At 43.1% G+C, this 12,431-nt stretch overlaps 1 protein-coding gene across 1 annotated transcript in view; it reads right to left on the bottom strand.

Moving 5' to 3' along the window:
• Positions 1-12,431, bottom strand: part of C3 (complement C3) — a 132,922-nt gene that overhangs the window by 35,511 nt on the left and 84,980 nt on the right. The window contains exons 7-17 of the mRNA XM_053371503.1: positions 12,255-12,337; positions 11,781-11,871; positions 9,142-9,244; positions 8,934-9,054; positions 7,880-7,995; positions 7,553-7,699; positions 5,824-6,036; positions 4,350-4,544; positions 2,272-2,433; positions 2,023-2,152; positions 897-968 (exon numbers count right to left, since the gene is read on the bottom strand). Coding sequence (XP_053227478.1) covers positions 897-968; positions 2,023-2,152; positions 2,272-2,433; positions 4,350-4,544; positions 5,824-6,036; positions 7,553-7,699; positions 7,880-7,995; positions 8,934-9,054; positions 9,142-9,244; positions 11,781-11,871; positions 12,255-12,337 — 1,433 coding nt within the window. The remainder of the gene's footprint in view (positions 1-896; positions 969-2,022; positions 2,153-2,271; positions 2,434-4,349; positions 4,545-5,823; positions 6,037-7,552; positions 7,700-7,879; positions 7,996-8,933; positions 9,055-9,141; positions 9,245-11,780; positions 11,872-12,254; positions 12,338-12,431) is intronic.

The raw sequence follows: 12,431 nt of genomic DNA, 5'->3' as shown, positions 1-12,431 counted from the left end.
CCACATCCTATTCTGGTCTGCTTCCAGGGAGATATGAAATGTGCTTCGAATTTTTGCTAGTTTTTATAGATTGCCATTTTATGATACTGCTTTATTGTTTACATCAGGGTCCTTGGCAGGCTAATTCCCTTCCCTTCTTTTCCACAACCTCTTTCTCTCAACTCCAACAGCCTCCCAATTTCTATAAGTCCTGAATGTTACTACATATATGTCCTTAATAGGCCATCTTGCAGGTAGGAATTAAAACTTCCATTTCCTTTTCAAGTGCCAACTAATATACTCCTACATACCTAGGAAGTCCCCCGAGTAAGCAGAAATTACTACCATTGAGGTGTGTGTGTGTTGCCCAATTCACATCCAAACCAATAGGCAGTGGATTGCTTAGTGTGATATTAGAGAGAATCAGAGTCAGGCCACTGGTCCAGCACTCTCAACTCTGACTGGCAGCTCCTCTTCAAGGTCTTTCCCAGCCTTACTGAGATATTTTTAAACTGGGGTTACTGGGGATTGAGCCTGATTCCTTCTGCATGCAGAGTGTGTGCTCCTTCACTACACAATGAGGTCCTCCACAATAATTTCTACAGGAGAACTTGGCTCTTCCTCTTGTTGATGATACTGAGGTACAATGAGATACTTGCTTAATGGACAGTGATCTTTCTCTGTCAGACACTAGCCTGTTCCTTGAGAGAGCAGGAACTGGAAGCCACCTCAAAGGGAGAAGAAAATCCATCCACAGTGGGGACCATGCATGAGTATCAACAATCAATCCCCAGGGCTAAAGCTGAACAGACACAATATTCTTCCACTCCTGTGGCCATTGCATGTTATCTTTCCAATCTGGCTCAAATTATTTTCATTTCACGTGGCAAATGGAGCCTTTGCCATGCATCACGTACCTTTGCTTGCTTTAGATTCAATGAGCTGTACAGAGCGGCGTCGGCGTCTTGCAGGCTGAGGGCACTTTGAATCTGGAGTAGAAAAGGGAGGAACAGGAACTAATTGTTTGGAACTGAAATAAGCGCCACTGTATTCTAATTCTTGTGGAGACTGACTTTATGCGTGTAGACGTAAAAGTGGTTCCCACCAAGTCCAATGGTGCTTACTCCCATGTAAGGCTTAACTACATGTTACACATGTGGCAATGAACTCCTGATAGCTGACATTTCTCATTAAGATATCTTACAGGGGGTGCAATGTGTAGTATTGCTGATTGTCCTGGTTGTTGAAGCTGTTTCCAAGAAGCAGCAGATGAAACAGAGATTCGTCACGTGTATTTGCTTATCACACGGTGGGGGGTAGTGGGACAGTTCAGTCCAAGAACCTGCACCCCCACCCCACCCCCTGCCTGGCATCCTGGGGCATAACCTGCAGACAATGCCATGCTAGTGCTTGAGCCAGAAAAGAGTCTAGGCCCTGCTCTTAATAATAATAATAAGAATAATAATATTTTATTTATTTATACCCCGCCCTTCCTGGTTCAAAAATCAGGCTCAGGGCGGCTAACAACAAATTTAAAACACTTAATTATAAAAGCAGCATAAAACACAGTATAAAAACATGAATAACAATATTCAATATTGGCATCCCACCAGATGTCAAAGAGAAAAATAACTACCAAACTTTTAGAAGACATCTGAGGGCAGCCCTGTTTAGGGAAGCTTTTAATGTTTAATAGGTTATTGTATTTTAGTGTTTTGTTGGAAGCCACCCAGAGTGGCTGGGGGGACCCAGCTAGATGGATGGGGTATAAATTATTATTATTATTATTACTATTTTCAAAAATCAATTTAGGGGAAATAAGCTTTAGGTAATCCCAAGGGCTAGCTGGCTGAATTGGTCCTACTTGGGCCAGTGAGGAGGCCAGGGGAGAATTAGCTGTGGGGTAATCTTCATAAAAGGGGATGGGGAGGGAAGAGAAGGGAAATAAAAGATCAGGCTGAATTCAAATTAAAGGTGAAAGGTCTTTCTCACACTAGAACTCCATTGCCATCTCACCAGCGCCAACACCCTCCCCAATAATACCTGTTCTCTGTGGCGTGGAAAGCTTATTGCTGGTCACCAGGGCAAGCCCAGCATCTTCAAACACACCCAGATTGTTCCTGCCACTGCCGGCTGTACATCCAATGTCACTCTTTTCCACTGAGTCCCATATCTGGTATGGAGGAGGCACAAGGTGATAGAAAAAATAAATGTATATGCCCAGCATGTTTCCAGTTGTAGGGGGAGGATCAAAATCCCACTGCTCCCACCCCAAGGAATTTCTCGCCTCACCTTCGTTTGGGTAAGCTTGTGCTTCCTGTTTAGCACATAGACGCCTTTGTCCACGGCCACAAGACCAACCCGAGCATTTGGATCGCCTTCCAGTTTGATTTTCATTTGAGTTCCTGGCTGGTGAATCCGGTTGTCTGCCTCAGTTGCACCTTTCACAACCAGCTGCTTGGACAAAGACAACCAGGTGGTTTAGTTTCATACATAGCCATTCAGATATTCATTCCCATTTCCATCTGGGATTTTCCGCTCAGCTGCAATTAGTATATTTTGCACAAATCTGTGTTCTGTTTTGTATTCTGCTGATGTGGAAATATACATACTTTGAACTATTTCATATGTAGCACACAATAAACATGCATATCTCAGTCATCAACAGTTATTTACAAATCAATTACCGTATTTTTTGCTCTATAAGACTCACTTTTTCCCTCCTAAAAAGTAAAGGGAAATGTGTGTGCATCTTATGGAGCGAATGCAGGCTGCGCAGCTATCACAGAAGCCAGAACAGCAAGAGGGATTTCTGCTTTCACTGCGCCAAAATTTTCCTCCTCCAAAAACTAGGTGCGTCTTGTGGTTTGGTGTGTCTTATAGAGCGAAAAGTACGGTACTTTCCCTGCACATCTCCAAATAAATGAATTCCCAAAGGAACAGCCCTTTTAGTATTTTCCCAACAACAAGAGCCTTGCACACCACAGACAAAGTTTATTTAGTGGCTATGGGCCCAATCGCAAAGCCATATATGGCGGCAAACCTAACAATGTCTACTCGGAAGTAAGTCCTATTGCATTTAGCGAGACTTACTCCAACTTAAGTGAGGCTAGGATTGCTGCCACTCTTGCTACCTGGATTCCACAGTTCAATATAAACTTGTCATTGTACCTCATTTCTCTTACCCAGGCATTGGGGAGGGACAGTTAAGTAATAAGTCAAGAAAACTTGGGATGCTTCTTTGCTACTTCTGCCCCCGGGTCAGGCCTGACTCGGGAGTGGAACTGAGGCCGGCTGGCAGCGTTGGGCTGCCACATGAGTGTGCCAGATATTAGGATACTGATGTTCCGTTTCACCTAAACAGATGTGTGGAGCTGTTGTATGTCACATGTCTGTTTACATTCCAGCACAGCTTGCTGGGAACTTCCGTTGTGTACAGCTTTTCCTTATGCTTTTTGCTCTTAGACATGAAGGAGAGCAGACATGTTTTCTTTGTCTTGGTGTATGCTGAATAAACTGCTCTCGTAAATATGTTTTACACATGCGTCTGTCTGCCCTTCTGTCGCAAAGAGTTAATTACTCTGCTGATTAGAGCGTGCTCCAGCTTCTGAAGAGTTTTGAAGCTGCAGGTTGCTGTTTGATGCTGTTTCAAGGACCGGAGTTTGCTTGGCTACTGGCCGGTGGGCTGGAGCCAGCTAGGGGCCTGCCAAATGCCCCCGTTCCCTTGGATAAATCCCAACACCAGAGACAGGCCCTGAAGGCCCTACTTGGGCACAGCTTCCCTCCCCACAGCTCTGGCCTTGATGAAGGAGCCAGTCATTGCGCCCCCTCAAAAAAATGTGCCTGGGGCCACAGCCCCTCCAACCAACCATGCTACGCCACTGCTTCCTCTATCTCTCTTGTCTTTTTGCCCCCGGATTAATGTTTTAGTTTGGACCCAAAAAAGATATTTGACAATAATCTTTCTATTTTTCTTTATAAACTCTAATAAAATTTATGTTTCTAAAAAGAAAACTCCCTCACAAAATTCAGAGAAATGTGGATTTCCAAGGATAGCTGCATTTTGGTTCTCATATCGTATTAGGAAGTGCAAATTCAGTAAGTTTGCATTAAAATAAGAACTGAATTCATCTCCCTTCCCTAGCGTCAGGTTATTTACAAGTTATTAAAGGTGAATATATTTGCATGCATGTTGTTAGGTTCTACTCATTTTCCAACTAGAAACCAAACAGTTTTGTGGGGGAAACTCTCAAGTCATATGCTCTGAAAAGCTTTGAGTAGGGAAAGAGCTACTTTACACTCTTGATATGGCTGTAGGAAGAAGAAGGCTTGCACTGATGTTGTAGGAATCCATGAGAAGAGCGACCTACCGTTCCCATGCAGGTATCCTTTACATCCACCCAGACGGAGTCGGCCACAATCTCATTGTTCCCCACTTGGTAGTAAGCCACAATCCGGAAGGAAGGGATGAGATCCGGGGTGATGGGCAAAGAAATGGTCACCAGATTTTGTCCTGGTGCTTTGGGCTGCCTTCCAACCCTGAACACCTTCCCCTTAGTCAAGATCTGATGGTTGAAGAAGCCATTATTGTTTAACATGAAGGGAGCTAAGAAGCACTGATTTGTTTAAAGACTATTTATTCAAATATCCTGAGATAAATTAAATAGAAATACTTGCGAAATAACAGATAGGCTACGGATTTAAAAGTGTGAAATTATAAAACAATATGTTTAAAGTTAAGATGAAAATAGATAAAGATGTTAAGAGGGTTAAGGAAATTTTATGAGATAGTATTTTGGAAAACGGTTACAATCATATACAATGAAATTCAGTCAAGGGAATTTGAGGAAGTCATTTCATTATGATATTAACATTGGACCAATTTCAGTTATGATGTGTGTTGGTTTGTTTGTTTAAAAATGTGGAAAATTAATTTAAAAAATTGTGGGGGGGGGGGGGAGAGAAGCACTGATTTGTTTGAACAATGTAATGCTGTCATGGAGAAGCTCCATTCAACAATACGTGTCATACAAATGTTTTTCTCCTCATGCAGAACTGTGACATGGAAGAGTTTACTTATTTTTGTGGGCTCCGTATAAGTGCCATAATCACATGAAACTGTCCTCAACCCACAAAGGGCCAGTGCTGTAGGAAAGATTGCTGAACCCTACTTATCCTTTAATTTTTTTAAAATATTTTTTTTCTGGTACAGATTTTCCACATTCATACATTAACCAATACAACAATACATTGATCATTGACTTCCCTTCGCCCCCTCAACATGGTTCATTTTCGTTATCAATTACTACTGAATATTCTAATTACTCCCATTTTTCTTTTTTCTCATTTTTTCTCTACTTAATTTATACTGCTTAATTTACTCTAATCCTGTTAATGCCTTAACCTGTTTACAATGATTCTTCAGATATGCCACAAACACTTTCCAATCTTCCTTAAAACTCTTTCTTCCTGGTCTCTTATTACTTAAAGCTTGCTAATTCTACATACTCCACAAATTTCAGCTGCCTTTTCTCCCTTGTTGGTACTGTTCCCTCCCTCCATTTCTGAGCATATATCATTCAGGATGCCATAGTTGCATAGAGAAACAAGTTATTTTGATTTCTGGGTACATCTGACCCTATTATTCCTAAAAGAAAGGCTTCCAGTCTTTTTACAAAATACCTTTTAAATACCGCCCATTTCATTATATAACACCTCCCTGCTTTTCCATGAGGACTAGGCACATGGCTGAAGACTTCCTTCTTCCCTCTCTCACCAACACCTTCAGTATTAACAGGTGTATAGAGACTTGGCCCTCAGGCTTCCATTCTGCCCAGTACTTACCATATAGGTGAAATATTGGATCTGATTCAGTACTTGTTGGCTGTTGCTCCTCACGTTGAAATTGATAGGCAAATTGTCTCCAGCCTTAAGCTCTGTAGCTGTGACTGCCAAATGCAGAAAGTTTCCGGATCCTCCTTGGGTCTGGTACGCTGTAGCTATCATGGTCTTGGTTGCCTGACGTTCATTTAAAAGTTGGGGATCTCTAGTTTTTACCTACAGAAAATTGAAAGTGTTGATCAGATCTCAGACATGAATCCATTAGTCCTTTTAACACCCAACATTGTGAGAGAAGGTCCACACGGAGCACAGTTGAGTATTTATTTATTATTATATTCATATTTATATCCTGCCCGGCGTGGCAATGTCCTAGTGGGGAGGAATTGGATAGAATCTTGGGCCTATGAAGATCTGTGAAACACCTCTGTTACGTAACCTGTATCTTCAGAAATAACTCCACTTTAATATGAATATTTGAAGTAACTGAAATTCAGAAAACCTTTCCTCAAATATAGCATGTAGCAGTTGTGGAGAAATTATATATATACAGTATATATATCACTGCGTTCCCAGCTACAGGCCCCACACAAGCTCAGGTCGGGTCCTGCACTGTGCCTGGCATCAATGGGTCAGAATGGTGGGTCTTTTCAGTACCTCAGGATAAAAAGAGAACAGTGTGGTCTCTCAACCCTATTCAGACCAATGAAGATTCACATTATAGATTCCTTTAAATCACAAGTTATCTTGGCTCTTGGGGGAAAGCCACCTTAAGTAACTTGTGAACTCCAGTCTGCAGTGTGAATGATGGCTGAACAACACGCCAAAGGTGCAGGTGAGATGGAATTGGTGAACTGCCATCAAAAGAAACAAGAAAAGTAAAATATAGTTTGTCGGGATCTAAAGTTGAAGAGTAAACACTGCTACTGAAGTCCCAATAAACCACATGAACCAAGTCAGACTGTTGCTCTCAAGGGGAACATAAGAAGAGCCTGCTGAATCAAGTCCACCGTTTAATCCACAATCCTGTTCACACAGTGGCCAATCAGATGTCTGTGGGAAATTCATAAGCAGGTAAAGGTAAAGGACCTCTGGAGAGTTAAGTCCAGTAAAAGGCGACTATGGGGTTGTGGCGCTCATCTCACTTTCAGGCTGAGGGAGCCAGCGTTTGTCCACAGACAGCTTTCCAGGTCATGTGGCAGCATGACTAAACCACTTCTGGTGCAACAGAACACCGTGACAGAAACCAGAGTGCACAGAAACATTGTTTAACTTCCCACAACAGCTGTACCTATTTATATACTTGCACTGGCATGCTTTCAAACTGCTAGGATGGCAGGAACTGGGACAGAGCAACAGGAGCTCACTCCATTGCGGGGATTCGAACCGCCGACCTTCTGATCGGCAAGCCCAAGAGGCACCGTGGTTTAGACCACAGCACCACCCACATAAGACTCAAACACAATAGCACTCTCCTCTCCTGCAGTTTCCAGCAACTGGTATTCAGAAGCATATAGGCTTTGACCATGGAAACAGAGTATATCCATCAAAAATGGACTGAAACTGGGACCTCTATGCGTAGCATGCTCTCTCCCACTGAGCTACATATCCCCACTCCCTAAAAAAATCATAATTCAGTTTCTTTGGTTCTGTGTGCAGAAGATGCACACAGGAACTGCCAATAGCACAATTCATGCATTTGAAGGGAACTTGGCATGGCCTCAGGGGGACTCACTGTGATTCTGAGCTCTTGGCTGTTTGCTGGCGTGTTCAGGATCAGCTTGGCCGTCCCATCATTCTGGGTGGTTCCATCAGCTGCAATTGGCTCTGTCACCACAGGTACACGGGAAGCTGGGGAGCCATCAGGATTGGTGACAAACACCTAAGCAATTGAGAAGGAAGAGGTGAATGAGTGTGAGATGCAGCCATCTCTGCAGAGCCAACACCACTTTTCCCAAGACATCCGTGGATTTAAGAGATTTCCCACGGCTCCTTATGTTCACTTCTGTGGATTTCCAAGAGCCTGGGACATGAAAGGAAGGGAGACTCAGGTGAACATTACCATCAGTTCAAAGGGCATCCCCGGCTTGAAGTACTTGGGGGTTTTCGTGAAGTGGATCTGATAGGGCGATGTCACAAGGCTGATGCCAGATCGCTCAGTCACCACCATGTCGCTGCCTGCAGGAAGGAGAAGAAGGGACACAGAGAAGGAATGAAGCCAAGCAGGGAGAGAAAAATCTTCACAGTGTTTCAGAGCCAGGCTCTCAGCATTTGCTCCAAGTGGAATAGCTCCAGTACACAAACGTCCTGCCCTCCAGGTGATCCTTTACACACCTGCTTGACTGCTGAAGAATCCCTGTGCATCAGATTGGCCACTGGATCCTTGCCAAAGAACAGGTCAGCCCCTCCGTACACAATGCTCTATGTACTGGCAGTAGAGTTGCCACTTGTCCCGTGTAATACAGGATCATCCAGTATTTCAATGCAGAATGCAATGTCCTGCGTTGATTCAATACAGGACACAGTTTGTCCTGTATTTCTATGCTGCTGCATGCTCTCTCTTTCTGTTTTGTTCTTGTTTGGGATTTTCTCCAAATACCTGCCCCTGCTCCTACAGGGAAGGGATTGCCAACTTGGCTGGAGAAACTGTCTCACTTCTTTCTTTTCCTTTTTCCCCTCCTTGCTCCCTTTATTTTACATATAAGCTAAACAAGCTATAGCTTGGGGGGGGGGGCAAAATGTAAAGGAAAAGAACCAGGATGTACATTTCCAAAATATAAGATAAAAAACAAATAAAATAAAACCTACATACAGTAACAGTGTTTTGTGTTGTGTAGGCTCCTGTGATCCTAGCCTGCTCCCTAAAATATCACTGGCTTGCTCATTTCTATATATAGGGTGCCTACATTCTGCATGGACTGGTTGCAAGGCAACATGTGCAAATGGCTTTAGACACCTATTAGGTCCATAAATTACCATATAGCATATATTCAACACAAAAAACAGCGACAATTGTTGTTGACAAAGGACAGCTGGACATATAAAGGGCCCCATTGCCTTCAGTAGCTTAGGGCCTCATCAAACCTAAATCTGGCCCTGTTTGCATCATAGCTCACCTGAGTCAGTCATCACTGTCACAGAGACATAGAGGGAGTGCCCAACCAGCTCGTTGAGGTTCTGAAATCGCTTCTGCAGCATTGCTCTTGTCAGCACAGCTTCCCCTTCCCCATCTGTAATCTGGAAAGAAAGGAAAGCAAGAGTGTAAGCAAAGTGGCACATATGCGTGTGCGCACAACAGAACACACCCACAGGCACCTATCTTACTTCAATTCTCTTGAGTGAATCTGGAATACTGTGTTTGACATCATCTGTTTTCACTCCAAAGAGGACAAAGGCCACACCCTGCACATTCTTCCCATAGAGAAACCTAAAAGAACAAAAATGAATTGCAGGGGTCAATTTACAGAGGACATGGCTCTCAACAGCTACTAGCCATGAAAGCCATGTTCTACCTCCACTTTCTGGGGGCAGCATAAAGATGACTACCAGTTTCAGAGAATCACAACTGGGGAGACTGTCCTTGGGTGATTCTGTAGTGACCAATATAACTCTTGTAAGCTTTTTTACTTAACGTTTTGTGTTTTAGCTGATATTATTTAACTTCAGTTAACATTACAGTCGTACCTTGGATCCCAAACGCCTTGGTACTCAGACGTTTTGGCTCCCTAACACAGCAAACCCGGAAGTGAGCATTCCGGTTTGCAAACATTGTTTGGAACCCAAACATCCAAAGGGCTTCCACAGCTTCCGATTGACTGCAGGAACTTCCTGCAGCCAATCAGAAGCTGCGCTTTGGTTTCCGAACGTTTTGGAAGTCGGACAGACTTCCGGAATGGATTCCATTCGACTTCCAGGTACAACTGTATACTGTTTTGTTAACTGCCCTGATCTTCCCCTTAAAAAAAAAAAAATACTGACAGTTTAGATGCTTTCCTTTCCTGTACAGTGGTACTTCCAGTTGCAGACGGGATCCATTCCAGAGCTCCGGTCAGATCCCGAGGTTTCCGCAACCGGAGGTGCCACTTCTGCGCATGTGCGCCGTGCAGAGCACTTCTGTGCATGAGCAAGCGGTGAAAACCAAAAGAATACTTCCAGGTTTGCCGTTTTCACAACCCGAAGTTTACATTATCCAAGGGTAATGTAAGCTGAGGTTCCACTGTAATTGCATTTTAAAAGCTGAGAAAAATGTAACTGTTTTGCAGACTCCAAAATTTCTCTGCAACTTGCATGTTCAGCTCAGTCGCGGGATCGGACAGCCTAAGCTTGCTTCCCCTTTTCCAGGCTATGTCGGTCGCACCCTGGTGGTGTTATATCAGTCACAATGCATGTAAAACACATTTCTGTTAATACCACATTTCCTTAATGCTAAGAACCTCAAAGCAGAGAATAAAGTTAAAACATACTGAATTTCCCTTTCATTTGTTGGGAGAGATGGAGTATGTGTTTTTTGTGACAAATGTAAGACACCCAACATATATTTTATAGTCCTAAGTTCATCTGCTTTTCTTCCTAACATAAAATTTCTGGTTAGTTCACCAAATGAGAAAGCAAAACTATCAATATCAGTGTCATTAACCTATTATCTTATTTTCTTGGGAAATTAAAGATCTGTTTTCAACGTCAAATGGGGGTAAGTGTGTGAGGGATCAGAGGACTGCAAAAAGCAGGAGACCGGTGGCAGAACCAAAGGCAGATGTATGTTTAGATATATTAAAGGAACTGCAATCGCTGGTTATTATTATTTTTAGCATTATGTTGCAGTGATATTATGTGACTTATGTGTGGTTATTCTGATACAGTGGTACCTCCGGTTACGAACAGGATCCGTTCCGGAGCTCCGGACGCATCCCAAAGTATCCGCAACCAAGGGCGCCTGTTCTCCACATGTGCGTGGTGCCATAGAGTGCTTCTGCTCATGTGCGAGCACATAGAGTGCTTCCAGGTTTGCCATGTTCGCAGCCCGAAGTTTACGTATCCAGAGGTACGACTGTACTGTACTTAGAATGTTGTTTTTTGTACGTACCACTTTGAATACAGATTTACCTGTGGAAAACATAGTCTATTTATAACAGCAGTGAAAAGAATGACAATGAGATCAACTTGCGGAAGGCGAAGGGTTCAATTCCCTTACCTATCTGCCTCTTATGATGTTTTAATAGAATTTCCTACCTCTCCCCTTTATAAAAGAACGGGCTAGATTTGTACACAAACAAATGTGTCTGTCCCTCTCGCATCTATTTTTGCCCTAAGGGCCAAACTACATGTGACACTACACACATCGCTTGTAGCTGTGACCCCGTGAATCTTTAAAAAATTGTAAATAGCAGTTCCTGGGCAGCCTGATCAGGACAGGCACCATGGAGGGTGTTGAGAAGGTTTTTACTCTTAGCCTTTGCCCTGTGATCCCAGGAGATCTTTCCTCTCCCCTCTCCAGCTGTTCTAAACTCTAAGAGGGAAGTTCCTAGTGAGGTAAAAACAACTGGATGGGGCCCCCCAGTGGCTGCTATTTACAGTTTTTAAAAGGTTCACATAGCAACCCAACTACATGTGACATGTATTCTAGCAGCCAAAGCAGGAAAATTATAGGTTCCTTTTAGCCAAGCAAATCTACTGAAATATAGCTATTGATTGTTACAATCTGGAATAATAAGTTTCAGGATAGTATAAAATCGTGTATTTTCTTTTCTGTAATATAATGAAAACATGATCTTATTCTCTCCCCCTTTACAATACCTTCTCTTTTGCTTCTTTGTATTTTGCATTCTAATGTTTCTAAACATTCAAAGTGTTCCAAATAAACGTGTTTAAAATCATACTGTGAATTCTTGTTTTTCTGGACGTGATAATTTCATGTTATGCAGGTAATACCTCGTCTTTACCTTCCCATAGTTGCAGACACTCACCTTGCAGTGATATCCACTCTGAAATCCTTGTCGCTGTCAATGTAATAAAACTTATCTGATGGCTCCACTATTACTTCAAAGCTTGGCAGTACTAGAGGGAAAAACAGGGGAAGAACATATAAACATTCATGGAAAGATGAGAATATATAATTGTAGTGAGCTTTCAGGTCAGTGCCAGCAATTTCAATAGTATGAGCAATTCCAAGTGTCATGGTGGAAGACCAATGGGAGTATTCCCTGGGAAACAGTCAGGGGAGCAATTCAACAATCCCTCTCAGTGCACTGTTCTGGGGGTTCTCGCGACCCCTTCACAAGCCGACTTCAGGAGCAGAGAGAGGGGGGAAGCCCAGTTGCACAAGTGGGCAGGGCTTTCACTGGCAAGATTCATCTGTTGAATCCAACCCAAGGGATTAAAGAGGAAACAATGCCTATGAGGAGCCAGGGGAAATGCTAAGCTGAGATGGTCCTCCTTACCATATTCCTTGACGTCAAATTGTGTGCTGAAGGTCTCCTGTGGGGAGTCTTGATACTTGGCCACAATCTTCCAGGTTCCCAAACTAGAGAAGGGAAAGGAAGGAATCTTCACTGCTTCTGCTTTGTCAACTCATGATATTAAAGGTGAAATAAGAATGGGCTGCAGCGTCTCTTCTC

Source organism: Podarcis raffonei, chromosome 17 (assembly GCF_027172205.1).
Source record: "Podarcis raffonei isolate rPodRaf1 chromosome 17, rPodRaf1.pri, whole genome shotgun sequence".
In the NCBI taxonomy this organism is placed as follows: Eukaryota; Metazoa; Chordata; class Lepidosauria; order Squamata; family Lacertidae; genus Podarcis; species Podarcis raffonei.
Note: the sequence above shows the minus strand (reverse complement) of the source record. Positions and strands in the feature narration are given on the sequence as shown.